The sequence below is a fragment of the Amphiura filiformis genome, chromosome 4, assembly GCF_039555335.1.
Source record: "Amphiura filiformis chromosome 4, Afil_fr2py, whole genome shotgun sequence".
In the NCBI taxonomy this organism is placed as follows: Eukaryota; Metazoa; Echinodermata; class Ophiuroidea; order Amphilepidida; family Amphiuridae; genus Amphiura; species Amphiura filiformis.
In genome coordinates, this window is record NC_092631.1 from 80,344,393 (window position 1) to 80,372,156 (window position 27,764).

General features: G+C 41.2%; 1 protein-coding gene across 1 annotated transcript; it reads left to right on the plus strand.

Moving 5' to 3' along the window:
• The first annotated feature begins 1,974 nt into the window (after nt 1-1,974).
• LOC140151489 (E3 SUMO-protein ligase NSE2-like) lies at nt 1,975-27,606 on the plus strand. Its single transcript, XM_072173843.1, has 6 exons — nt 1,975-2,109; nt 13,361-13,541; nt 13,976-14,082; nt 15,064-15,223; nt 24,816-25,011; nt 26,756-27,606. The coding sequence occupies exons 2-6, from the start codon at nt 13,418-13,420 to the stop codon at nt 26,892-26,894; spliced, it is 726 nt and encodes a 241-aa protein (XP_072029944.1). The 5' UTR covers nt 1,975-2,109; nt 13,361-13,417; the 3' UTR covers nt 26,895-27,606.
• Nucleotides 27,607-27,764: the final 158 nt, after the last annotated feature.

Here is a 27,764-nt window from a genome sequence, read left to right on the forward strand (position 1 = left end):
CTTTCAAGAATTGCGCCATTATCCTCAGTTGTTCTACTGCACCTGGAAATGAGAATAAAATAAATTGTAAAATAATATTAGCCAATGATAAATTACATATTATTATCCATGTATCAGGATTATAGACTGCCTTTTACCATGGACAACATCAAGCGATGCTATTAGTTTCATTCTTATAACTCGGATGCACTCGCTTTTAAAATTGAAAATCACATTGCCACGATTTATTAAAAATTCCTGTAGTAGGTTGCAGAATAGAAGAAAAATGGCGATACAGATCACCGTGGTGACAAATGATGCATTGCTTTTTTGTACAGTAACTGAGTAAGGGGCTGTGCAATAATTATGAGCCCTGGGGAGGGCAAAATCTGTGGAGGGTAAAATTGGGGGGAGGGGGGCAAGAAATGTTTGGCGAGCAGAAAGGGGCTGGGCAAGCAATTTTTGGCAAGCCACATTCATGGGGCGCCTTTTAAATAAAAGGCTTATGGAAAACAGGACGGAAACGCTTAAATATGTAAATGTTCCTGCTCGCTGCGCTCGCAACATATACACCATTTGAGGTTTGTAAGTTGGGATCCCAAAAATTTGGCATACGCAAGGGGGGGGGGCAAAGAATTTTTTTGGCAGGCCGAGAGGGGGGAAGCGAATTTTGGCGGGGCGAGAAGGGGGGGGGGGCAAGTGATTTTTGGCGAGCCATTTGGAAATCCCCCGGCTCATAATTATTGCACAGCCCCTATGTCAATGACGGCTGCAGAGCTAGAAATATGCAGAATTTGAAAACAGTCATTTGCCCATAACATAGCTAATTTTTGATACCGGTATACAATGTACAGACATGGTGGCAAGACCCCTCATTTTTTTGAGTTAAATCATCACCTTTTTAAACAAAATAATTTTGAAAAAAAAAAAATTAAATGTAAAGGACCGTTCACAAACACTTATAAGGGGGGGGGGGGCCTGATGCAAGCAAATTTTATCACGAAAATGTTTCGCCCCCCCTTTTACAGACCTCGAAAATTTCTGGGCCCCCCTTTTTGACATGAAAATTATGGGTTAACCCCCGCCCCCCGTGCATCCACGGGTATTCATGCTTGTCGGTGAACTTTAAAAACACCCCCTTTTGCATCTCATTTCGCGAAGTTTTTAGGGGAAAAACACCCCCCTTTTTTTAGCGATTTAGCGAATTATTTGCCCTTTGACAATACTAGGGGTATTTTCGCTAAAACGCAAACGATATTTCTAATATACCCTTTTCTGGCAGAAATGCATAGGTTGCTCGATGAAAATACCCTTTTTTCAATTTCACGAACATGTGGTTTGAAAAAACACCCCTTTTTTGTGTGTTTCGCGAATCGCGTTTCTTCATCTAAAACACCCCTTATTTCACGAAATTTTGACGAGCATGAATACCCGCGGATGCACGGAATGCTGGGGCCGGGGGTCAAGCATAGAAAAGCATATAAACTCAATTTTTCCAAGAAAATTTGTGGTCATTTTTTTCAGGGCCCCCCCTCCTATTAAAGGGTCAAAAAATTCAGGGCCTTTTTTGCATCAGGCCCCCCCCAACAAGTGTTTGTGAACGGTCCCTAATGGTTATATAAAAGAAACCCACCTTGCAGAGTCGTGTACACAACCATAGATACTAAAAATGACACAACACAATCCAACATGCTCTCAGCATGCTCAGCTAGCTGTACACACAAATCAATGCATTATGAAAACACACGGGCAGCCGGCAGTGCATGCAGTACCGGTGATCAATGGAATGCAGGATTGGATGTCCGTGGCAATATTTGTCCTTAGTCCATCTTATTATTTGCTTCTATGATACAAGATTAATTGAAAACCTATTGCAAACGTGTCAAAGCACGTCGGTAAACGAGGCAGATAATGCGATGTTGTGTGTGTGTGAATGTCTCACTGGGCGCAGCCATGTTTGTGATCATCGTTCATCGAGGTCAGAGGTGAAATCTGTCAATCAAACTACTTGCGATATTTTAGGGAAATATTTTGCCGAAGGCATTGAGGTGTGTGCAAGCTGAAAGCCTGAACTGACCATTTATGACGTAGGCTTATTGATTAAAAAACAGACTCGCAAGTCGCAAATGTGTAAGTTAGTAAAATATTTATTTTTAAATCTGCTATAGGAAGAAGAAGGAAGATTGAAAAAAAAAATGTTAAAAGGTTTCCGAATTCGTTAGACATGTAATTGTAAATGTCAAAGAATGTATTATCGTATCATGACGTATGTCACGTTCTGGATCTAGATCTGGATATTTATGTCGGTAGAACACCTATAAGGCAACATCACCAACTTCACGCTGTTATTGTGGATGACGCGGCTGCATAATTAATTTATCTGGAGCTGAATTGCTCTCTTATTCAGCTGGCAAGCAGCAACAGGCGTATGTGTATTTAAATTACAATTTAGTTCCAATAATTGGAACTCAAACGTTCGAAATTTGTAGTTGCTACAACTAATTTTCAATACAAATTTTGAACGTTTGACTTCTGAAGTTGTAGGAAGTGCCAACACGGTGCCCTACAGTGCAGTGTTAATGTTTTGGCAAGTTTGCATTACTATATCAGGGATTCAAATCCGATGTCAACCCGAGGACCGATTCTCCTGAAGGTTCTCGCTGGATTACAAAATTGGTTCTCGTAAGCTTCCAAGTCTCAGATTTACATGTATACCTTGTCTCAGATTGCATGTTGTGTTAGATTTGACCTTCCTTTAATGCAACAGAAATAAGATTTAATGATCTCATTAATCCAAAACTATTTTGCGAAATGTTTTGAAGGCAAAATTTAAATCTGTGACAAAGGCAACAGTGGCCGATTGGCGAAAAACTATTTTTAAATTTGAGCATTGTCCATTTGTCGTGAAAGGGCAGTGAAAACGACATGCATTCATTGTCCATGTTGTCTGTCAGAAAGACTGCAAAAAAATTAAGGCCAGACCTCAGGGGAAGGTGGTGACACCTTATGATTTTACCTGTTTTCTCAATAGTTTGCAGGAATCAAAAGCCTGGTTTTGATAAGAACCAAAGGTTCTCGCAAGAGCCATTTGCGAGAACCAAACAGGTTCCTGCAATTGATTGTGAATTTGAACCCCGGCCCTGCATATCTAGCAAAATACTCACTTTAGAAACCTGTGTCACAGATGTATGTCGTCTGTGATGATTGCTTACCTGTGTTTTCATACATGTAATTTGCAATCATTTATGGAGCAACAATTTCTCCGTACTGACGGCTAAGTATGTATGTGAAGGCACATTAAACACATGTATATAAACACATACACAGCACTTGTTGGAGCTCCCGGACGGAGCTGTGAGTTACAGTTATTGGAACTGGCTGCCTGGCTGGCAAGTGTTGGTGTCTCGATTATTCTCTCTGGTAAACTAAAACTGTTCCATATATTCGTGTATGGTTCCTGGAAAGAAGGTGTCCCCGTATCTGGTTTTTTATCTAATCTGGGTGAATTTTTAGACTCAGTACACCGGTCGATCTTACCGCTTCCGATGTTGATTAAGATACTTTGCATCGATCCCGAGATGCGGAAAAACCAATAGTCATTTTGTCCCACATAAATGAATAAATAACAAAAAACCGATCCCCGATAATCATCCCTTATCCTCCTTGGTTTCTACATGAGATAGACGGTGGATTTTTCTTTGCCAACGCTAAGTATCATTTCAACTAAAGGATCGAGATATACAGTTTGTTTGTTACACCTGAGGTAAAAACCAACCAGTATAGTACGCTAGGGAGATAGTTTTGACGACATTTTTCGCTAGAAAAGTGACAAAAACGATCCAAAAACTTAGCTTGTATGAGTGTTTCCGTCAGATACGGGACACACGTTTTTCAAAATGGCCGCCTTAGGACGCCATTTTATTTTTGTTCTCACGTAAAACAACTATAGCAGACTAGTAAGTTACAATAGATGTTTGTACAGTACTGTGTATACATGTATGGTGAGTGATTATCGCTATGTTTATGGTGTGCTCTATCGTTATATCTTTCAGTACGCCAGATGACGAGTTACTGCTAAGAGTTCGTGGGTTTCGAAGGACCAGCCTGACAAATCTATAGAAAAAGGTTTTCAGTTTTTCATCCCTTTGTATATATATTTTTATATCATACCACTACATCTGCGATAGCCACTGTGCGTGTGTGTCTGCTTATTGGGCTTGAGCTTGTGTTCGGGGTAGTGCTATACGCTCCCCGAGTTACTACAACATGTCCAGGCCTTGTCAATCCTGCCCTTCCCTTGTGGCAGAGTGGGACCCACACCCACTCTGCTACACCCATAGGGATTGTTCTAAATTTAATAAGTGTGCATCTTTTTGCATAGGCTTATCGGATATACATTTCAAGATCTAGAAAGTAGCGCTGCTTGGGACTTCGACACAGACAGAAAACGAAGACCAAGAAACAGAAGGCTACAGGTAAGGTTGATATGGTAGGTGCTAGCGCGGCCGGCAAGGGCCACGCTAAGGTAACCTCTGGGGCTCCGGCCCCGGGCAAGCAGGCGGACCCTCCGGGGACTGCTAGCGAGCCCGAAGGCCTAGCAGCCAGCGAAAGCACTGACTTCACGTCTAAGCTAGTAGCAGGCAGCAGGGCGGCACTTGCCCTAACAGTCGAGTACCAGTCTACCAGCGAGATCTCTAGCAACTTTCTTGCAGGTGGACACCCGTCCATTGTTGGCGTAACGAGCGGGTCTAGCACCATGAAGTAGCTGGCGATGGACAGTATGCCAAGGGTACCCCGGGCTTGCCTGGGCTGAATCCTAGCATACAGCGTGCGAACGGACCTCCGGGCTTGCCTGGGCTGGTCTGTAGCACGCAGCGTGCCAGTGGAACCCCGGGCTTGCCTGGGTTGATCCACGGCACGCAGCACGCCTTTCGTTCCCCGCAAGGGTCGAATGAAAATGTGCATGGGTTTAGCAGAGACGATACCGGGGCTAACGCTTCGGGTGTAGTCTTAGCAGAACCAACTGGGGTTGTCACACGGCAGCGTTCCATGGCGGGACCGCCGAGTGATACCCTGGGCCTTGGAATGGCTGCCGGCTGTCCTCCGGGACTGGCTAGCGGCTATACCGGGGTTGGGCTCGCAGTCTCTCACGGGACAGCGACCCAAGTGCAAACGGTGGCAGCTACCGGGACGAGCTACGGCTCGACCTCAGTGGTAGCCACTATGCACGCGCCCATAGCTGCCGTGAGTGGTCCGCCACACACAGCGACCTTGGGCGAGGCTCAAGAGGTTAGGGTAGGTAGTTTGAACAGCCTAGCTGATCAACAACCCACTTATGTCCTCGAGAGCCAGCAGAGCGTGGGTGATCCATTACAGTCAATGGGTCAATTACCCTCTTATGATCGATCACTATCTATTCAGCGGAGCATGGCTCCATTGATTGATACTGCCTATTCAGGTAGCGAGGTGACTGATCGGGGTATACACGCCAGCTACCCGTGATACTCGGCAAGCTCCTTCTAGCCAAGGGACAGCCAGTATAGCGGGTACCCATACACACGGCTTGATCCTCTAGCGGGGAACGCTGTGAGGCATGGGTACAGTGGTACGCAGCCGGAGCCCTACCGGGCACCTACGCTACAACCACGCAGGTACCGCAGTACTTTGCCCTGGTTTCCACAGTCTCTGTGGCAACGGGGGGGGTGGGGGGGGGGGTGGGGGAGGCGGTGCTGGTACTGCTGCTCCATGGGGTTTCCCTGGTGGCGGATCCTTTCAGGGTCAGCTACCGACAGGGTATGCCCCGTGGTACCCGCCGCAGGGTGGTTTCTTCCACGGTCTAGCACCGTGGCAAGTGCCGCCTAGCGCTGGGCAAGCAGTACCACCAGCTGTTACCCAGGCTGGGCGGCGAGTGGCTAACCCTGATACAGCTCAGGGTAGGCCGCACGCTGCTATGGCTAGGGCGACAGCAGCGAGAGCGCATGGATCCCGGGTGCTATGGCTAGCTAACATCTCGGGTCTAGCGGGAGTACTCCTCTTCTGCTGGTGTTCAGTTGGCTAGCCACACGGTGGCGACACCTCCCTGTCCACCTTCAGATGCCTGTCGTCAGATCTCTTCCTCATCAGAGAGTGAGTCAGAGGCTGAAGGCGAGGGAAAGGAGTCGGAAGATGAAACCAGTAGCGACTCACAGTCTGATGAGGCTGTGCAGGTAGCTTCAGGTATCCTTCCCCCGCTTCCTCGTGAGGAACTCGCTAGCAATGATCTGCCTGCGGACACCGCTGAGGTGATGAGCCGTGTGGCCCAAGGTTTGGGCCTGGCTTTCTCAGGAGGAGTCCATTCAGGAGGACCAGGGCATCTTTTCAGTAGGATGCCCAGCTAGCGCTTCCACACAAGGGTCGCCCACACTTGCATTCCCGGCGGACCTCAAGGGTAGGTTTCGTAGGGCTGTCAGGCTCGCTGGAGCTTCGACGCCGCGTGCTTGCACGCTTCCACCGCGTTTTCGCAGGAGGACTACGAAACCTACCTCAGGGTCCCTGACATGGATCCAGACGTTGCTGCGCCTGCCGCTAGCGGCCAAGGCGCGCGGGTCGCTTCTCCCCCAGTGGGAGGAGGAGCTAAAGCTCATCGATAAGCGAGCACGCCGCTATCAGAGTCTCTAGCGTTGTTACCACGCTTGCGAGCACCTCGGCAGGAAGGTAGCAAACGACCACGGGGCGACGTCGGAACTCTTCCGCGAGGTTAATCTGTTAGCGGTGCTAACAGCTAACCTCAACGAGAGTTCTATGGGCCTAGCCCATAGGATGTCATCTTGCCGCCGGGAGAATGCCTGTTTGTCCCTCCAGTCAACTTATGGCTCTGACTTTGCTGAAGCAATGAAGAAGTCAGACTCCGAGGGACAAGGGCTTCTTTGGACAGGCCTTTTGCGCCACGGTAGAGGACCGGGCAAAGAAGGCCACCAATGAGAGCACTCTGAAGAAGTCAGAGGCTGCCCTGACCAAGGGGAAGGGCAGTAAGGCGAAGAAGAAGCACAAGAAGAAGCAGTCTTCTAAGCGCTCTTCAGCGCCAGCTCCGCTTCAGCAGGACGCCAGCCACCGACTACACCCGAGCCCGAGGCTACTCCAGCACCTCCCAAAAAATCTGGGAAGCGCAAGAGTAGTGCTGGATCAGATGGCAAGCCCCTAAGAAGAGCCGTTCTTCTAAGGGAGGCAAACCAGATCGGTCCTGAGGGCACGGCGGTCGACAGTCCATGCCGGCAGGTTTGACTTCCCACAGGGATTCCCCTGTGGGCGGCCGCTGACAGCATTACGCCCAGAGATGGCATGCCATCTCCCGGGCGCCTGGGTATTGTCAGTGGTCAGTGGGGGTTACAGGCTGGAATTTACCAGCCACCCTCGTGGCGCCTACACGATTCAGAGGTCCACGGTAGTGCCGCCAGACGGCCCCCAGCGCCGGGCACTACTATCAGAGGTCACTCAGCTTCTCACGAAGCAAGCGATTGTCCCGGTCTACCCCCCCTTTCACCAAGGGGTTTTGGAGCACATTTTTCTGGCTCCAAAGAAGACCGGCGATTGAGGCCCATCCTGAACCTCAAGCCGTTGAACGAGTTCATCAGGCCCAAGAGGTTCAGAATGGAGACTCTCGCTTCGGTGCTAGCCTGCCCCATCAAGGGTATGTGGGCGGCATCGCTAGATCTCTCGGACGCATATCTGCATGCTCCGATCGCACCTCAAGATCAGAGGTTTTTACGCTTCAAGGTACAGGGTCAAACTTACCAGTTTCGATGCTCTGCCATTCGCTTGTCCACCTCCCCAGAGTGTTTACACTCCTGGTCAGGGCGGTGGCAGCGCATCTGAAGCGCAGGGGAGTCAACATGTGTTGCTACCTGGACGATTGGTTCATTTACGGACGCACCCCACTGGAGACACAGTGTCTCGTGGAGTTAGTAGTCCGTACGGTGCGGGACCTGGGATTTCTGATCAACGTCAAGAAATCCAAGATGGTCCCGACGCAGACACCACTATTTCTAGGGGCCCAGATCAACCTCAAGGAGGGGATCGCGGCGCCCTCACCCGAGAGGGTGACGAACATGGCGAGGTGTGCCCGACTCTTGGCCGAGTCAGAGGGGGCACCCGCTGTGGCATGGATGAAGGTTTTGGGCCTTATGGCCAGTATGGTAGACCTCGCACTGCATCGCCGCTTTCACATGAGGCCTATACAACTACACCTTCTAGCCTTTTACAGGCCCAGTCGTCATCCAATATCCTCGCGTTCCGATGTCGGAGATCGCGCGAGAGGAACTCTGGTGGTGGACCCATCAGCCCAATTTGACTCAAGGTGTCAGGTTTCCTGCACCAGCGGTGCATCACGTAGTGACGACCGAAGCTGGGCTGGGGGGGCCACATCCACGGGGACTCAGTCTCGGGCCTATGGTCGGCCACGGAGACGGAGTTCCATATCAACCTTCTCGAACTTTGGGCAGTGGAGAGAACTCTCCAGCATTTCGAGAAGGTGATCGTGGATCTCATATCGTTGTCCAACGGACAACACAACCGTGGTGGCCTACCTCAACAGACAAGGGGGCACCAGGTCACCACGGTTGTGCCTGCACGCACTACGCCTGATAGGGTGGTGCAAGGCCAGGCAGATTACGCTGAGAGCGATGCACATAGCGGAGTCACCAACATCCTCGCGAACGATCTGTCACGAGGAAAGGTGTCGGGACCTACAGAATGGTCCCTTGCTCCGCAGGTCGCCCAGACGATCTTCGAGGTGATGTACCACCCCTCGATAGATTTGTTCGCATCTCATCGCAATCATCAGCTGCCGGTGTACTGCTCAAGGGTCGCAGACCCACAGGCATTCGCCGTGGACGCTCTGTCCGTAGACTGGGAGGAATGACTGCTTACGCTTTCCCCGATCTCACTGCTCGCAAGGGTAGTGACCAAGATCGGGAGGGAGGATTGCAACGCCATTCTGATAGCACCGCTTCTGGCCGAAACACCTGTGGTTTCGACCGATGGTGGATCTACTAGCGGCGCCGCCGCGAGTACTCCCCGAGTTACCAAATCTACTCCGGATGCCCGGGGGAGAGGTACCAAGTCTACCACTAGAGCACCTGCAGTTAGCTGCATGGCCCTTATCAGGAACGTGCGGCGGAGGGAGGCTTTTTCATCAGAAGCTGCTTCTCTCATCGCCGGGGTAGACGAGAGTCTACCCTCCGTCACGTATAGTCAGCGCTTGGCTCCCTACTACGCATGGTGCGATGAGAGAATACATCTCCCACTAGAGCCCCTGTGCCTCTAGTGGCAGATTTTCTGACAGAAAAGTTCAGGTCAGGACTTCAGCAGGCGGCGATAGCCAACTACAAGTCAGCCATTCTCTCGATTCGTCGGGGATTTGAACACGGGTCGACTATCAATTCAGATGGGTCCCTAAGTCTTCTTCTCGACGGTATGTTCAACGAGCGCCCGCCGAAAGGAAGGTGGTCCTCCGTGGGACCTCAACACAGTCTTGGAGTATATTAAGGGTCCCCCCTTTGAGCCCCTGTCAAAAGCGACCCTTAAATACGTCACTCTTAAGGCGGCCTTTCTTCTGGCGTTGGCTTCGGACGGCGATGCTCGGAGTTGCACGCAGTCTCGAAGTCAGCCTCCGTATTTACTAACAACGGAGCTGTTTCTTTGCCCGGATTTCCTTGCAAAAAATGAGCATTCCCACACTCGCCCCTCTTCCTACCCAGTATTGGGCAGGGTTCATCAATAGCCAAGACAGGTTGTGGTGCCCGTGAGGCCGCTACAGCACTACCTTGGCCGAACACAAACCTTAAGAGGGGCTCATGACCGCTTATTTATCACCCACGCGAACCGCACGGTCCAGCCGCTAAGCAGACTCTGGCACGGTGGTTGGTCCAGGTGTTGATGGACTCGGGGGCGGCAAAAGACGCTCGCCCCAAGGCCCACTCAACCAGATCTATCTCATCATCGTGGGCCTACCATAGGGGGGTCCCCATTGAGGAGATTTGTCAGGCTGTGTCCTGGAAGAACCCGTCGTCCTTTTCGTCAGTTTACTATAAAAACGTCAGCCAACGACCAGGCGATAAGTTCACCAGGGCAGTTCTTGGGCGATAATATGGTGGTTGGGTACCAGGTGTTTTTCAGACAGTCAGAATTCCAACATGGTAAGAACCAGTGTTTCTATTCTTAACCACTGCACTTTCAGTTCAGGGGTTTTTGTCTGTTCACGTAGTCTTTCTGTTTCCCGGCCGTGAGGGGGGGGAAATAGTTTGACCTCGCGATGACCATGCTACCCACTCCCGATCCTTATCAGATGCTGGCCAATCTTGTACCTCCATCCGTCGGTTACTTGCTAGATCGATCTTTCAGATGTTGATGCAAGAAGTATCTTAATCAACATCGAAACGGTAAGATCGACCGGTGTACTGAGTCTAGTCCCAAACAAAAATGTTTGGTAGACTCATAACCGTGCGATCTTACCTTTCCGATGTTGATTATCCCGACCCCGCCGCCCCTACAAGTTTGGCCGAGTAGGGGCTGCCCAAGTCGGATAAGGGATGATTATCGGTGTGACGTCACCGAATGGGTGAGTCCACTGGGGATCGGGGTTTTTGTTATTTATTCATTTATGTGGGACAAAATGACTATTGGTTTTTCCGCATCTCGGATCGATGCAAGAAGTATCTTAATCAACATCGGAAAGGTAAGATCGCTTTCCGGTTATGAGTCTACCAAACATTTTTGTTTGGGACTATTTATAATGCCCTCTCAATTGCCCTAGTCTGGTGTTTGATGTGGTATGAATCTATGTCTACACCATCTTGATCTTGTGGAACATTAGATATAACCCCAGAACTCTGGCCATAGTATTAGTAACATTAAGATTTACTTAAAAGAAACACTAGCAACGAATTTGCTCACGGATGCCCTCGCAAAACAAGTTTTGTGTTAGAGAATATTTTGAACAACGTTAGATATAGTCCTAGAACTCTGGTCATAGTAACCGTTTTTACTTCTACTACTTAAAGGCCAGTCATCAGAATCAGATCGCTAATAAATCTCACTTGAGAACACAATCGTCGGTCATTTCTAAAGATGCATTATACTTAATCACTTTTGCAGAAAACTGAACAAATCTCCATCGTATAAATTTGCATGCTGAGCATGTGCACGATTCACTATTATGTAAAAGCGACATGTATATAGACTGACACCCTCAGTCAGTAAACCTTCATTCTTAGTCAGTGGGAGTGGTCTAGCTTGTAAGCGCTGAATTTCATTAGTTCTTGCATAATGTAGTCTATATGGTAGAGGATATGGTCTGCGTCCTTACGCAACATGCTTGTCGAGGTGCGCACTAGCTGCGCGTAAGTAGCGCATTGTAAGCGTAGTGCATAACACGCCACCCCACGCCACACAGTACGCACAACTGAATTTGTAAACAGGTGTGTATGAAATGGCCGTGTACTACGGCGAAACTATATTGTTGCAGTTGAGTATAGATTTGACCTGACATATTTTTCAGAGGAGGACAGTCTGGCCCCTCCCCTTCACCCCTTGGTTACTTCAAACTTCTGGCAAACATTATCTTGAAAATGAGTTTCAATGACATTTCAATTGTCCGCCATGTTCACAGTTTATTGATGTTTAATAGCCAATCAGAACCCCACTACATGTACAAATACTTTGAATAGTTAGTGAAAGATCATTTAAATGTATTCCTTCCGTTTATTACTCATGTCATTAATAGTTCCCTTTCATCTGCTATTTTTCCCAGATCTATGGGTTGTGCTCTAATCACTCCAATACTTAAAAAACCATCCCTGGACTCTAATGAATTTTCCAATTATCGGCCTGTGTCTAACATCAGCTTCATGTCCAAAATAATTGAGAAAGTTGCCAGCAATCAGCTCAAGGAATACTTGTATCAGAACAATCTTATTGAGTTGTATCAATCTGCTTATGTTTCCAATAGGAGCACTGAAACTGCTCTCCTCAAAGTGCAAAGTGATATCTTGAATGCTGTAGACAGGCGAGAGGTTGTTTTTCTTGTGATGCTTGACCTGTCTGCAGCATTCGATACTATTGATCATGTTTTGTTATTGCAACATCTTGAAAGCAATTTTGGGATTTCTGGTAAGGTTCTCCAATGGATGAGATCCTATTTAGAGAGTCGAGTGTACCAAGTTCAGATAGACGGTGTTTACTCTCATATGCATAAACTGGACACTGGGGTCCCTCAGGGCTCTGTACTGGGCCCGTTGGGTTTTATTTTAAATACACATCTCCTGTTGGTAATATCATACGTAAGCATGGACTTAGCTTCCATGTTTATGCTGATGACACTCAATTGTATATTTCTTTCGACCCTAGAATACCAGAGGCATGTCATACTGCTCTTTTAAAACTTGAACTGTGTATCACCGAACTCAGCAATTGGATGACTGTGAATAAATTAAGACTCAATCACAGTAAAACTGAATTTTTCATTGCTGGAACCACCCAAGGACTGAACAAACTCTCTCCTGTTGAACTCAAAGTTGGTAATGAACGGATTAAACCCAGCACTTCCGTGTGCAATCTGGGGATGATTTTCGACGATCATATGTCCATGACTAAGCACATCAACAGTCTTATTTCTTCTGTCAACTTTCACTTACGGAACATCCGTCGCATCGCTAAATATCTTGATCAGGACACAAAACATCATGTTGTTCGCTGTCTTATTCTCTCGCGCCTGGACTATGGCAATGCACTCCTGTATGGAGCCAAATTAAAGGACCTGGACCGTTTACAATCTCTCCTAAACAAAGCCGCTAAACTTATTTTCTGTGCTGACAGATGTGATAGCCCATCACCTCTCCTGGACACTCTACACTGGCTGCCCATATGGGAGCGCATCAAATTCAAGATATGCATGTATGTTTTTAAATGTCTTCAGGGTAATGCACCAGTTTATCTCACAAACTTTCTCTCATAAAGTCAAACCTGCTACAGGACCCATGACACGTTCATCTTCTGATACTACTCTTCTCACCGCTCATGTCGGGAAAAATCGCATTGGTGATAAATCGTTTTATGTTTCGGCACCCACACTCTGGAACAGCCTCCCAAGAACCATCAGGGAGGCATGCACACTGCCTAGTTTCAAGAAAGTTTTGAAGTCTCATTTTTATCCATCGTATTGACTCTGTTTTTGTTATTGCTTTGTTTTTACGGTGCTTTGATCAAGTTGGAAAGGCGCCCTATTAAATGTTGTTTATGTATGTATGTATGTATGTATGTATGCTCATTCCTATTACATCTTCGTCAACCCTGGCTCCAAAAATGGTTTATAACCCCTTGTATAATGGCTGTATAATTTGTTTTCCAGATGTTTGTGTGATTTACAGTAACACAAGTACCAACAACTAATCATCAGTACAGCAATATGTCAGGTGCCAATTTGGGTGTAGTGGAAGGTGCTATGAGGAGTATTGAGAAGGTGCACACATACATAGGACATGGCATGGATGATGTCATAGATGTGTCATTGGATCTTGCTGAAGCTGAAAGTAAGTGGTATAAAGTTAACATGACAAAATATGCCTACAAACTATGCACATGGCTACACTGAAAGCCTGATCATGGAAAAACGTCCTATGTGGCTATCTGTATACTATACATGTAGTAGTGACATAACTTGGTAGAAAGTAGCAGGGCCAGAGGTTCTCAACCTGAATTGCTTTTCAGTGACAAATATGCTCGTGAAGTAGCTGATTTGCATTATTATTTAATCTAATATTATTTTGTATTTTATTTTAACCTTTAGGTACAGTATGACGGCCACAAGAACTGAGAATAATTGATATTTAATGTCAGATTTTTGTTAACTGTTGTACAGTTTATTAGCACATAACAATGCCCAAATCTGAATTTCAATTCATTTTGGGTGAATTGAAAGCCAATTACTGATTGTCTCTTGAATTCTTATTGGATATACATGTAGGTGACTCCAACCAGCTGGCAGAGTTACAGCAGGTGATGTTAGACTACGCCAAGATGGAGCAAGACTTGAGAGTGTTCACACAAGCAGTTGACAATGTCAAAACACAGGTAATATAGTCTGATAGAGATTCATTTCTCAAAAAGCGTATTTATAGTGGCAGCAGGTTTACGGTACTTTGGTGTATAAATTCTGTGTGGTCAGAAATTGTCCAGAAGTTCCTCACTATAAACACTAGCCGTATCGTCCATTACCATACATCGATACCCTAAACAGATGGACATGGCTCACTAAAAATGGTCAAGAATAAATTTATGGTATGACCAAAAGTGATACAAAAAGTTCACAAATGACAATGCCAAAACACAGGACATATTTAGGCAGATAGAGACTATCGGAGTTAAATATATGGAGCACTGGCTTGGTTTTCACCGAATTTGATTCCATGTTATATTTATGAGGAGTTGTTGAAACCCTTTTGTGGATCTAAGAGACTAAACATGCAGGTTCAGGGTTTATAATTGGGTGGCAAATTCTTGCATTTGATTGGTTCTTTGTGAAACAATCTTATTGTGAAACAGACATCATCATGTTTAAGTAGGCTAATACCGTAACCACTCGGGTATAAGCCCACCCCCCTAGACGGCAGATTTCACTTCAAAATGGGGGTGGGCTTATACTCAAGGAGGGGCTAGTACTTGAATTTAGAAATAAGAAAAATCATCCCCGGGAATCATCCCCATTTGTATATGCCCAATGTACCAGTAATTTCTATCATCTATGTCAATTTCTTAACATTCTAAGTGTGGAATGTTAATTATCAGCTGATAATTTTTTTATTTGTTCTTAAATGTGAGAGAAAAGCATTGATTTGATTGGCCAAAATTTAGTACTGGGCTTATAGCCGAGTGCACCCGTGTTCCCAGAATGCTTTGAAAAATAGGGGGTGGGCTTATACCTGAAGGTGGGCTTATACCCGGGTGGTTGCGGTAGGTTAATGAGACTGACCAAATGAAAACTTGAAACAACCAATGTGGACATTTGGAGAGACACTTGTAATAATGAGAAATGTCCTTTCTTTGTTTCATCAGATACGTCATGCAGACCCCAATGATGTACCAGACATGGAGAAGCTTCTTGATGCACAGTTGAAAGATCTGGAAAAGCAAAATAGTGATGATCCTGAGATACTACAGAGACATGAGAAAGTGAAAGAACTCAAAGAAAAGTTGTGGGAGTGTCAAAACCCAGGTGAGTGCGTGAGCACCGTGAGATTTTGTGCAAAGTCAGCAGTGCCGCAAGTTAATATAAAAGTGGCACAATTGCCTTCTCACATTGTAACATTTTCAAACATATTTTTGCTTGCTTTTAAAGAGTTCAAAAATTGTGAATGTTAAAAAAGTGTGACCAGATTGACAGCACCATCCACCCACTTTTTACCCCATCAAAATGCATGGTATCAAATGAAAGCTCATATTTGTTTCATAACCCCTGTGAAATTTGAGGTCTCAAATATGTTTTGTTTAGATTGTATGAACAAATAAGTGGTAGTCACCCCTGGAGTACATACATGTTATAAACGTTTTTGCTAATAATAAAACAACCGGTGCAATGTTAACTAAAAATTTGGAAACAGATGCTAATGATGGTAGGCCTAAATGTAAGATAGAAAACAGAATTTATAAAAAAATCTGACTGCCCAGTGCCCACCTTTAATGTAGCGAAAGCATTTTCACTTTTATTATTTGCAACTTGCAACTTTCCTCAAAGATAATGCATTGGTTTTGGTGTTTATGGAAAGCCTGCTCTTTCTGAATGCAACATAGGATCCTCTTGGAATGACCAGAATTTATAGTTTAATGTGAAATTGCATTCATGTCCATAATCAGTGAAAATTGATGGGTGCCAATCATTTCTATACAGCTTGTTCAATTTTGATATGCCACTGTGTTTACATCAAAGCTCTGCTTTTGTGACTGGTGTGAGATATTTATATCACTGGAAAGCTCTGGCTACATAATGTTTATGTATCAAACAAAGGTCATGTTCAACATGTATGCAGATAATAAGGAAATCAAAATTGGAAATGAAACACTGGAACATGTATCCAAATACACTTACCTAGGACAAGAGATTTGGCCAGATGGGAATCAGCCGCAGGAAATAAAGAGAAAAACGCAAAGCAGGATGGGCAGCTTTCAGCAGACACAAAGATATACTAACAGACAAACACATGCCAAATTGTCTGAAAAGGAAACTTTTCAATCAATGCATTTTACCTGCCATAACATATGGAAGTGAAACTTGGACATTAAACAAAGATATGGAAAGGAAACTTCAGACTACACAACGAAGTATGGAAAGGATGATGCTGGGGTATACAAGGAGAGACCAGAAAAAGAACAGCTGGATTAGGGAACAAACAAGAGTAAAGGATGTGTTAACAACAGTAAAAAGAATTAAATGGAGGTGGGCTGGACATCTGAGTAGGATAACAGATGAAAGATGGAGTCAGCTCACAACAGAGTGGCAAACGTTGTATGGAGTAAGGAAAAGAGGAAGACCTCTAGCTAGATGGAGAGACGAGCTGGTCAGCTACCTGGGAACAACAGCCTGGACAGGAATTGCAGGAGACAGGAGAAATTGGCAGAATTTGGGAGAGGCTTTTACCCAGCAGTGGGATGACATGGGCTGATGATGATGATGCATTCATGTCCATAAATCAGTGAAAATTTATGAGTGCCAATCATTTCTATACAGCTTGTTCAATTTTGATATGCCACTGTGTTTACATCAACGCTCTGCTTATGTGACTGGTGTGAGATATCATTGGAAAGCTCTGGCTACATAATGTTTATGTATCAAATATTTCTTGCAGATTAATAAGTTTAACAAAAATTTTGTGAAATTTGAATTACGTTCTGGTACACCAGAACGAAATATATATACACCAGAACGAAATATGGCCTATATTTTTTTGTTAAATGATATTGAATCTTCATCCTATGGAATTATGGCAATTTCTCATTGCTCATGTCTACTGTCCATGTACTACTATCCATTTCTCTGATCGTGCTTTGTATGGCTGTCTTTTGCTATTCATGGCATGACCAGAGGATATGGATATGTGGAACAAGAGTTGGCTTTATGTTACAGGCCTATAGGCCTGTATTTTTTTGTCAATGGTATTGAATTTTCATATCCTCATACATTATGGCAATTTCTCAGCTCATTTCTGGTATTTTCAATCTACTACTATCCATTTCTCTGATCATGCTTTGTATGGCTGTCTTTTGCTATTCATGGCATGACCAGAGGATATGGATATGTGGAACAAGAGTTGGCTTTATGTTACAGGCCTATAGGCCTGTATTTTTTTGTCAATGGTATTGAATTTTCATATCCTCATACATTATGGCAATTTCTCAGCTCATTTCTGGTATTTTCAATCTACTACTATCCATTTCTCTGATCATGCTTTGTATGGCTGTCTTTTGCTATTCATGGCATGACCAGAGGATATGGATATATGGAACAAGAGTTGGTTTTATGTTACAGGCCTATTGGCCTATATTTTTTGTTAAATGATATTGAATCTTCATCCTCATGCATTATGGCAATTTCTCATTGCTCATGTCTGTCATCAACGTTTATTATGATACGTATGTTCATGACAACTTAATTATATATTTCTTTAAAGGTTTATTTACATTATTAATGTTATTTTGAATCTATATTTATTTAGTCTACAATCAAATCAGTTATTATTTGCCATCAATATACTTCACATTTTTCTGATCATGCTTTGTGTGCATGCTTCTGCTTTTGTGATCAGAAGATTTGTGGAGCTTCACCTGTGCCCAATCAATTGATTGACTTATTCTGTGTTTCATAACATTGTGAGCTGAGTTTGTATAATCATCTATTCAAAGTATTCAGTTAGGTATCCTGAGTCCATTATTTTATATGATCAGATCCTCTGTAGCAGTCAATACGTGCATCCTCGCCTGCTCCTATTTTACTATCATCAGCTGTTTAGGTTGATTGCACTTTTCATTGACATGCATCATCAGCTTAGTGGGGTGTTCACACTATCACTGACTCAGTCAGTAGCGCAATGTTTACTTTTTCAGTTCATTGACCTGTCCAGACATACCTTACTTGATTGTATTAATCAGCTGATCAGGAGATGATGTGATCGATCTGATCTTTCTCCACTTCTGTTATCATGCTCAAGCCTGGAGTTCTATGGCCTTTGTAGCTAGCTGCTGCTGGTCTTCATCATGTGGGCTTCTCTGATCGGGTCAATGTCCTCCGTTCCATTTCACCAGAGAATGTGATGTACTCAGTGCAATTTGGTCTATTTATTTAAGGAAATGTCTATGAAGTATACACTCCAAATTTCAAGGATTCAAAATAAATCCCAAGGGACTGCGATTAGGGACCAATCAAGTGCCAGATCCAAAATCAAATCTTTAAGATTCAAAATTAAATCTTTAAGAATTAAAATTAAAATCCATAAGATTGACTTCAAATCTAAAATTGACCGGTCCCCAACCACAGTCTCAAGGATTCACTCTTAAATCCCTGCAATTTAGAGTGTAGGCCTACTTGCACTCTGTTGCACTGTATTTTGTGGTATGGTATGAATACCAAGATCTAACAATTCACCCAAATTGAGAAAGAGAAGCACAGGAACAGAAGGCAAAACATCGCACAAGTAGGACAAATATCAAAGACAGTAGACACCGCCTGTATGCAATTCATCAATCATGTGTACAAAGCAGATCAAAATTAACTAATTATAATAATGAATTCATAATAAAGTCAATTAATATAGCTTACAACTTACTACTGATTAAGCATATATGAAGGTGGGGTGGAGATGTTTCCATGTTACAGGCATCCTGTGCCATGTCAACATGCTTTTATTGTAAGTCAACAAACGTAGAAGATGGGAATCATTTATATGAGTAATGGTGAAAGATATGGCATCATAATAAAACTGATAATGAAATATCAAAAAGATCAATAAAAAAAATAAAATAAAAAGAGAACAACATTATGGAAAGTTACAAAGGATAATAACAATAATAATAACAAAGTCTTCAGGAACTTATATATAAAGTAGGCCCCTATAAGCTAAGCAGCAGATGATGACTTGCCCGCGGTATACACCCACTTGCATAATACTGAGGTGCGCCAGGCTGTGCTGAGTTGTAGTATACATGTAGATACCAAGATCAAGATGACAGGGAGGAGCACAGTGCAATGAGATCAAAAGGCAAGAATATTATGCAAGTAGGTCAATTTCAAAGACAATGTATAGATATACTGCAACAAAAAAGATTCAATACAAATGGCAAATCTAATTATTATTAATATTATTAATATTATTTTGGTGTAATGGGGTGGAGAAAACGATTTCCATGTTACAGACATCCTGTGCCATGTCAACATGCTTTTATTGTACAACAAAAATAAAACATGGGTATCATAGGGCTTAGGGTTTGAACAAATGTGATGGTAAAACATAATGCACCACAAAATATACCCACAAAATAATGATTTTAATCAAAAAGATAAATCGAAAGTGAAAACAACATTATTGTAACCAAAGTTGCAAATGGTAATATTTAAAGACAATATTTTAACAACAAAGTCAGTAGAAAATGATAAAATAAGTGATAGGCCACGTGAGCAAAAGATGATCCAAGGAAATCGGAATAGCCATACTTGCATAATACTATAACGTACACTAGCTGTGCCGCGATGTGGTACATCATTATGTTGATACCAAGATCAAGATGACAAGGAGGAGCACAGTAGAATGAGAGAACAAAAGGCTTATAATATTATGCGAGTAGGCCCAAATTTCAAAAACAGCAAACAGATTCAATAAGACCAAGTGTAATTTCACTTGATATTAATAAACATTAATAGTTCATAATAAATCAATTTACAACCACTTGTGAACGTGCATCCTGAACAATTATCATTATTTACTATTACTATACATGGTACTAATAATCGTACAAATAAATAAGACGCAATTTAAGCTGTTCAGCCTATATTGATATCTACTATACTTATTTATATTTGACAGTACCTTACATTACTGATGACATGTTCAGTTGATATTAATTCATGATATTGGGGTATATTGATAGGCGTGTACATACACTTCCCAATTGTTCTTTCATTATTCTATATATTTATGTTCATGACATGTTGAGTATCTTGATCATGTTGAAGTATATTTCTTTGTATTAGCCAACATCCAGCCATTACCCTTTTATTATTATCCCAGCCCACCCCTATTCCCTCACATTTTGGTATAAGTGAGCTTGACTCATCTGTTCCAACTGTTTTTAATTTACTTTTGTTTCTAGATAATCCAATTCCTATTCACTTTGGATTGTATATATATATTATATATATATATATTTTTTTTGCATTGTATATTTATTATTCGTTATGTCTACGCCTGATTTGTCCGATTTTATGTCACATGTCAAATTCAATCCATCTACTTTTGATAGCACTTTAAACCCAAATTCACCAACATCCGATCAATCATGTAATATTGACAACACCATGATTACTGATTGCAATTACTTCGACATTGAGCTTTTCAACTCAACTGACTTCAAAAACACTGAAATTTCTCTTTTCCACCTCAATGCATTAAGCCTTAATAAACGTGCCAATGATGTACCAAACTATCTTTCAGCTATTGATCATCAGTTTGATATATACGCTTTCACCGAAACATGGTTTAGGTCATCTGAGGACGCGGATCTCATCGATCTCAATGATTATTCAAACGAAAATTGCATCAGGCCAGGAGGAAGAACTGGCGGAGGGCGCTCTTTTCATTCATCCTAAATTCCATTATCGTATTAGACATGATTTAAAAATTGATTGCCCTGATTGTGATTCATTATTTATTGAAATTACAAACAACTCCCATAACACCATCGTTGGAGTAGTTTACAAACCTGATACAGTTGTTATGAATGACTTTATTATGCAATTAGACAATACACTGAACATCGTCACTAAAGAGAAAAAACTCTGTTACATCACTGGTGATTTCAACATTGATCTCCTAAAATATGATTCTAGGCCTGAAGTAAATACTTTTGTCCATCTTTTTTACTCGTACCAATTCATCCCATGTATAGATAGGCCTACACGTATTAAAACAAATAAAATGGAGTCACCAGTGTTTCCCTCATTGATAACATTTTCACCAATAACATATCACAAGTAACTAAGTCTGGTATTTTTGTTACCGACCTCTCTGACCACTTTCCAATATTTTCCCTCGTTAATAGGAATTCACGTCATAACACATCCAAGAAAACATCATTTAAAAAGTCACGTCAAATGAAACCAGATAACATCAGAGGTTTTAAAAGTGCTCTTGCGCTTGTGGATTGGTCATTCATTACAAACAACAATGACACAGAATGTGCTTATAATGATTTCAATAACAAATTAACCACCTTGTTTGATATTCATTGTCCAATCAAAATAACTAAATTATCCAAAGAAAAATCGCCTCGAAACCATGGATTACAAGTGGCCTAATAAAATCGATTAAAACTAAAGACAGACTCTATAAAAAATATATCTCTAAACCCACTGTGGAGAATAAACTGAAATATAATAAATATAGAAACTACTTAAACTCACTGCTTCGTACCTCAAAGAAACTGCATATCACATCCGAAATTGAATTTCACAGTCATAACATGAAAAAAATGTGGCAAACTCTAAATAAACTCTTAGGTAGGAAAAAAAAAACGAAATTTCCTGATTTCTTTACTGATACCGTTAACGGTCATAAAGTCACTAATAATAAAGACATTGCATTGAAATTTAATGATTTTTTTTTTTTTATTTGACCATTATTGGCAGAAAAAATTCCGGAAACCCGATAATAATTCCCTGTCAACCTTCAATGACTTTTCAAAAAACAAAAGCCTCTTCCTTTCTCCAACATCAATTGAGGAAATTATCAAGCTCTCTTCCAAAATTAACAACACCTATAGCTCTGGTGCAGACGGAATAAGCTCCAATCTTCTAAAATCAATCATCTTCAAATAAGTATTCCTCTCACCCACATCTTCAATTCATCTTTATCATCCGGTATTGTACCCTCAAAACTAAAAATTGCTAAAGTCACACCCATTTTTAAAGCAGACGATTGTCACAATTTCTCTAATTATAGGCCTATATCAATTCTACCATCAATATCAAAACTTCTTGAAAAAGTTATTTATAATCATATTTTAAATTTTATTTCACTTCATGATATTCTAAGTCCTCATCAGTTTGGTTTCCGGCCACAAAGATCCACATATATGGCCATTAATGAGCTTTATTGCAAAATTGCAGAAAACCTTGATAAAAAGCATCATGTTGCAGGCATTGTTCTTGACCTCAGTAAGGCATTTGATACCTTAAACCACAACATCCTCTTGAACAAACTCGATCATTATGGTATCAGAGGTCTGGCCAATACATGGATTCGAAATTATCTCAGTGATAGGAAACAATGTGTGGTATTTAATGAAGCAGTTTCTCCTCTATATCACCTGCGGAGTTCCACAGGGGTCAATTCTTGGTCCCCTCCTCTTCTTATTATATATTAATGACCTTCCCCTGTGTTCCAAAATCCCACATTTTATCCTTTTCGCAGATGATACCAACATACTTTTCTCGCATGAAGATCACCATCACCTCGAATCAATCATTAATGCTGAGCTTATTTTAATATCAAATTGGTTTAAATTAAATAAACTTTCACTAAACATCAAAAAACTAATTATATGCTTTTTAAAAATAAATACAATAATAAATCTGAAATCAATATAAAAGTACTAATAGATAATACATAATTAAATCTGGTTCATACTACCAAATTTCTAGGCCTACTTATTGATGATAACCTCAGCTGGAAATCACACACTACACACATCACTAAAATTGTGTCAAAATATAATGGTATTATACGTAAAGTCCGCCTTTTTCTACCGTAGGCCTCTTTGCAAACCTTATATAATACACTTGTGCTTCCCTATTTAACTTACTGTGCAATTGTCTGGGCAGATAAAAACAACGCCAATCTGGATTCTCTTTTCTCCTACAAAACGAGTTGTTAGGACGCACAAATTCTTTGTGGCTCGCCCACACTGACCCACTTTTCCACCAATTAAATGCCCTTAAGATTCATGACATTTTCAAATTTCAAACAGCATTTTTATGCATAAATTTCATTACAAAATGCTACCAAATGACCTCTACGACAACTTCTTTACTACTAATGACGACATCCATACACACAATACCAGACATTCTAAAGACTTTCACATCCAATTATTTAATACGGTTTTTGCTAGCAACACCATCAAAACACATGGTGCTCTCCTCTGGAATGATCTTGACCAATCCCTTAAACTCATCCGTCTCCTACAGTATTTAAAAAACATTCAAACAAAACCTCATCAATGGATATTTACATGATGATGTTTAAAGTGCTTTCTCCTGCATGATGGATTTACATGCGCTGCTTTAGTTCGCATTTTATGCTTCATTGATTTTTCGGACTTTATGTTGTCTGTCTATGGCATTCATAGAATTTGTAACCTTATAAATATCGAATATTGTATTTAAGCTATAGACTTGTCTGTAACTTTCAAATGGGTGCCACAACTTTACACGCTTTGCTTTCTGTGGCATCCACATCTCTCATACCACATTGTTAAAATATTATTTTGTAATATTAATATTGGTATCTCAATTATAAATTATTTGGCATTGCATTGTTACTAATTTATTACAAAATGTTTTTTTTTTATATCATGTTATTTATATGTATGTGTGTTGAGATGAAAATAAAACTGAACTGAACTGAACTGAACTGAATTACAACACATCGTCTATGGAGCAGTGTAATTAATACACATAATCATGCATAACTTGCAAACGCAATATCGAAATTAACAGGAATTTTGGGAATAAGCTGTTGTTGTTGATATCCACTGAAAAATGTCATAAAAAGAGGATGCTAGGATCACGAAATACTCCTTTAATTTATAATGGGGTTATCTGAATGGGTGCCTCCATTTAAAATCTGCACCCCCTCTGTGGGAGATGAAGGTCATGTCTTCCACATGGGGTGTATGAATTTTGACTGGCATAGCCCAATGAGAACTGTTGTCAGAATCAGTTTGCTGATGATTGCAAAATTTGCAACCCTGATTTGTAGTGCTGTGGTCGGCACCGTTTTTTAATGTCGACATGTCGATATAATTCGTATACCGACGTCGACAGTATGTCGACATAAAAAAAATTCTATAAAAAAAAAAAATTTTTTTTTTTTTTTTTTTTTTTTAAATATTTTTGGCCAGAAAAGCAAGTTATAGGCCCAAAATGACTTGTTATTCAAGGTTGAAACCAGAGAAATGCTGCTAATCAAAAAAAAAAAAAATGCTTTTTTTTTTTACAAAGTTGATGCAGTTGTATAATTACTTTTGCTTCTATTGAACAGCTAGCAATGCATACTAATTCAATGTGTCCCTGACTGTTCAATAGAAGCAAAGGTAATCAAAATATACAAATTTATCCAACTTTGTAAAAAAAAATTGGCATTTTTTTTTTTTTAGTAGCAGTATTTCTCTGGTTTTTTTTTTTTCTATAATTTTTTTTGATGTCGACATGTCGGGATACGTGCCGACGTCAACATTAATGTCGACATAAGGCATGTGGACCACAGCACTACTGATTTGCCATTATTATGTCACACATATATTTTTCTTCCATCTGTCTTCAGGTGAAAACATGCCAAGTGAAGCAACAGAGCAGACCCTAGGGGAGGATGAAGACTTTGTGATGACACAGGCAGAAATAGTTACCAAATGTCCTATCACACAGCAGGAAATGAAAGACCCTGTGAAAAACAAGCTATGTAGTCATAACTATGAGAGAGAAGCAATCACAGCTATGCTTAAGAACAGGAGATCAATGAAGTAGGTTGCAATCAGTCTCTTATAACCATATCAAAAAGTAATTACCCTTGTTTAAATAATGGCCATTATTCAAAAACAAGCTAGTGTAAAATGTGTTGAAATGGAAGCAGTATTCATTTCTGCGCATTTTGACACCTCATTTGATACGATAGCCCAGAAAACAATAAAACACCAGTTAATTTAATGTAGTGAGGTCGAGATTTGAAGTTGCACAGTCATACAACAACACTCAGATATCATTACACAGATTTCCTTCCATTGTACTGAATACAAATCAATAGAATTTACTGCAACTTTCAAATCTTGGGTTACATTGATTTAACTACATTTGATTCCAACACATTTTACAGATTTGTTTTTGAATAATGACCATTATTTCAGGGGGTTGCTCCCTGATTTTTTCACCACACATGAAGAAATGAAAAGTGTGTGAAAAAATTTAAATTTGTGACCAGAACCTTTTCAAAGAAGCTGTCACATACATTAGGGCCTAAGGCCAAACAAAGTTATTTGGTTGGTCTTGCCTGGACTATAGATCTCCAGCCGACATACATTATAAATTAACATAAAATTTTCAGGGCATATAATATCAAAAAGTTCTGTGAGCAACCCTGAACAGGTGCAAAGAGATTGTGCAAAGCATGTGTAATAAATGTGCAGCATAAATTGGAGGTGCAAATTTCTACAAATAAATTTCTCACTTGGATTCGGCTACTTAGTAAAATGTACACCAAATGGTTGTTATGGCACATGTCGACATGCTATTAAGTCTGCTCAATTCTGATTGATTTCATCACCGGGTTAATGTTGAAAAGTACCTGACCACCTGACCCTGTGTTTTACATGATCATCAAGGACAATCACACAATTATTTGTTTGACTTAAGCAAAGCTTAATTCCAGACTCATTTGGAGAAGGCTTGTATAGTACTTGCCATTATCAATTAAGAGTTGTAAATGTTCCAATCAAATGGCAATACAACGTCTTTTGAGACATGCAAGCATATACCATATATCATTTTTCCTATAAGGCCAAAAAAAAAAAAAAATTGTTGTGTTGCCCTCAACCGTCCGGTCCTAAATCCTGAAAAATCAGGGTCGCAATTTTTTTTTTTTTTTTTTTTTTGGAATGATGATTTTTACAGATTTGTTCAAAAAATCAATGTTTTTCACTTAAAATTAATATTATATTGAAAGACTAGTCTTTAATTGATGTCTAACAGGTATCCAGAAGTCAAAATTGACAAATGTCCCCTAATTAAAGAAGCATATTTAATATTTGAGGGGATTTTTTTAAATCTGAAAAAAAAAAAAAAAAAAAAAATCCGACCACCACCCAACTTTCCCATTTTTCCACTTGAGGGCAACACAACAATATTTTTTTTTTGGCCTAATTCACAATCCTACCAGTAGAATTCGTTTCTGTTGGTAGCTTAGGGTGTTTTGATGTCCTGAACATGAGGACAAATAGATAGTTTGACCCATGTGTAAGGGATGTAAGAAAGCCATTTGAAATTCCAGAAGAACCAAACCATTTAACAATATTTGCTATTTCTTGAAATCTGGAAATAGGAGACTGAGTCAGTTGGTGATGTCCTCCCCTCTTATTTTCCCAACATTTGCCAGCCCTGTTCATGTATGTTGATTGTAACAAAAATGGCATGAGTGCCCGGCTCGAGTGTTTAGATTTTGACTAAAATATTATACTTCTCATTATAATTTCTGGATGATTTTGTTGCTTGCAGGTGTCCAGTAAGTGGTTGCAGCAACAACAGACATGTCCAGAACAAGGACCTAGAAGACAACAAGGACTTGAAGAAGTACATAGAAAGAAAGAATAGGATGGCTGCTAAGAACAAACGACCCAAAAAAGGATCCAAATAAGGTCATGTTATAGACAGTTATGGACATCGTAAACAAGACAAAGTTTTGGTGCTGTAGGGTTATTTCAGTTTAAATCCATATGGAAGATGTTGAGTTGCGGCAAAAAGTAATCAATATATTGGCATCGCAAAGCAACGCATCGCAAATGCGGTGGTAGTATGAACGGACCTTTAGGTTATGTTTTCCATAGGGTATATGGATTTCAACTGGAATAGCCCATTAAATCACTACGGAAACAAACCAAAAGATCAATAAAGCTTATAATAACTGACACTACAACTTGGACAAATGGTGGCATACATTGAATATCTGCCCCAATTCAATGCTGGACAAAGCCATGTTGTCAACAGGTCTGTGAGACGCTCCAACATCAAAAGATGAAAGGTTGGGTACAGGGCCGAGTCTTTACTTCAAATACATGACGGATGTGTTTCTGTAGCCTTCATACTATTGTTATGACATGCATTTGAATTTTGAGCAAGTGTGCCAACTATTTTTGCTGTTGATTGTAACTTTTTTTTAAGGAGTTAGTGGTTTAAAATGTTCATTATGGTTTTTGTCACAAATGCGGAGAGAGGGGTCAGCTTTGAACTATTCAACATTAACAGGTTACTTGTTTTTTGTAAATGTAAATAGTTTTTCCTTACCATTTAATTATTTCTATCATTGTATTAACTGGGATTAAAATTAATAACAACTCTTTGCTATCATATATAGTTGTACATGTATTATATGATAATGAGACAAAAAAGTTGTATTGTCCTTTTTACGACTCAAAATTCACTCAAATGTTTTTGAAAGTCATATTTTCGGTATAAAAGGAACAAAATGTTTTTCCTGCTTATAATTTGTAGCACACCCATGCTAACC

Bases quoted from the DNA above. Each gene is read 5' to 3' on its own strand.
- LOC140151489 (XM_072173843.1), top strand. From the start codon at position 13,418: ATGTCAGGTGCCAATTTGGGTGTAGTGGAAGGTGCTATGAGGAGTATT. The intron at 14,083-15,063 runs GTAATATAGTCT...TTGTTTCATCAG, and splicing joins TTGACAATGTCAAAACACAG to ATACGTCATGCAGACCCCAA. The intron at 15,224-24,815 runs GTGAGTGCGTGA...ATCTGTCTTCAG, and splicing joins GTGGGAGTGTCAAAACCCAG to GTGAAAACATGCCAAGTGAA.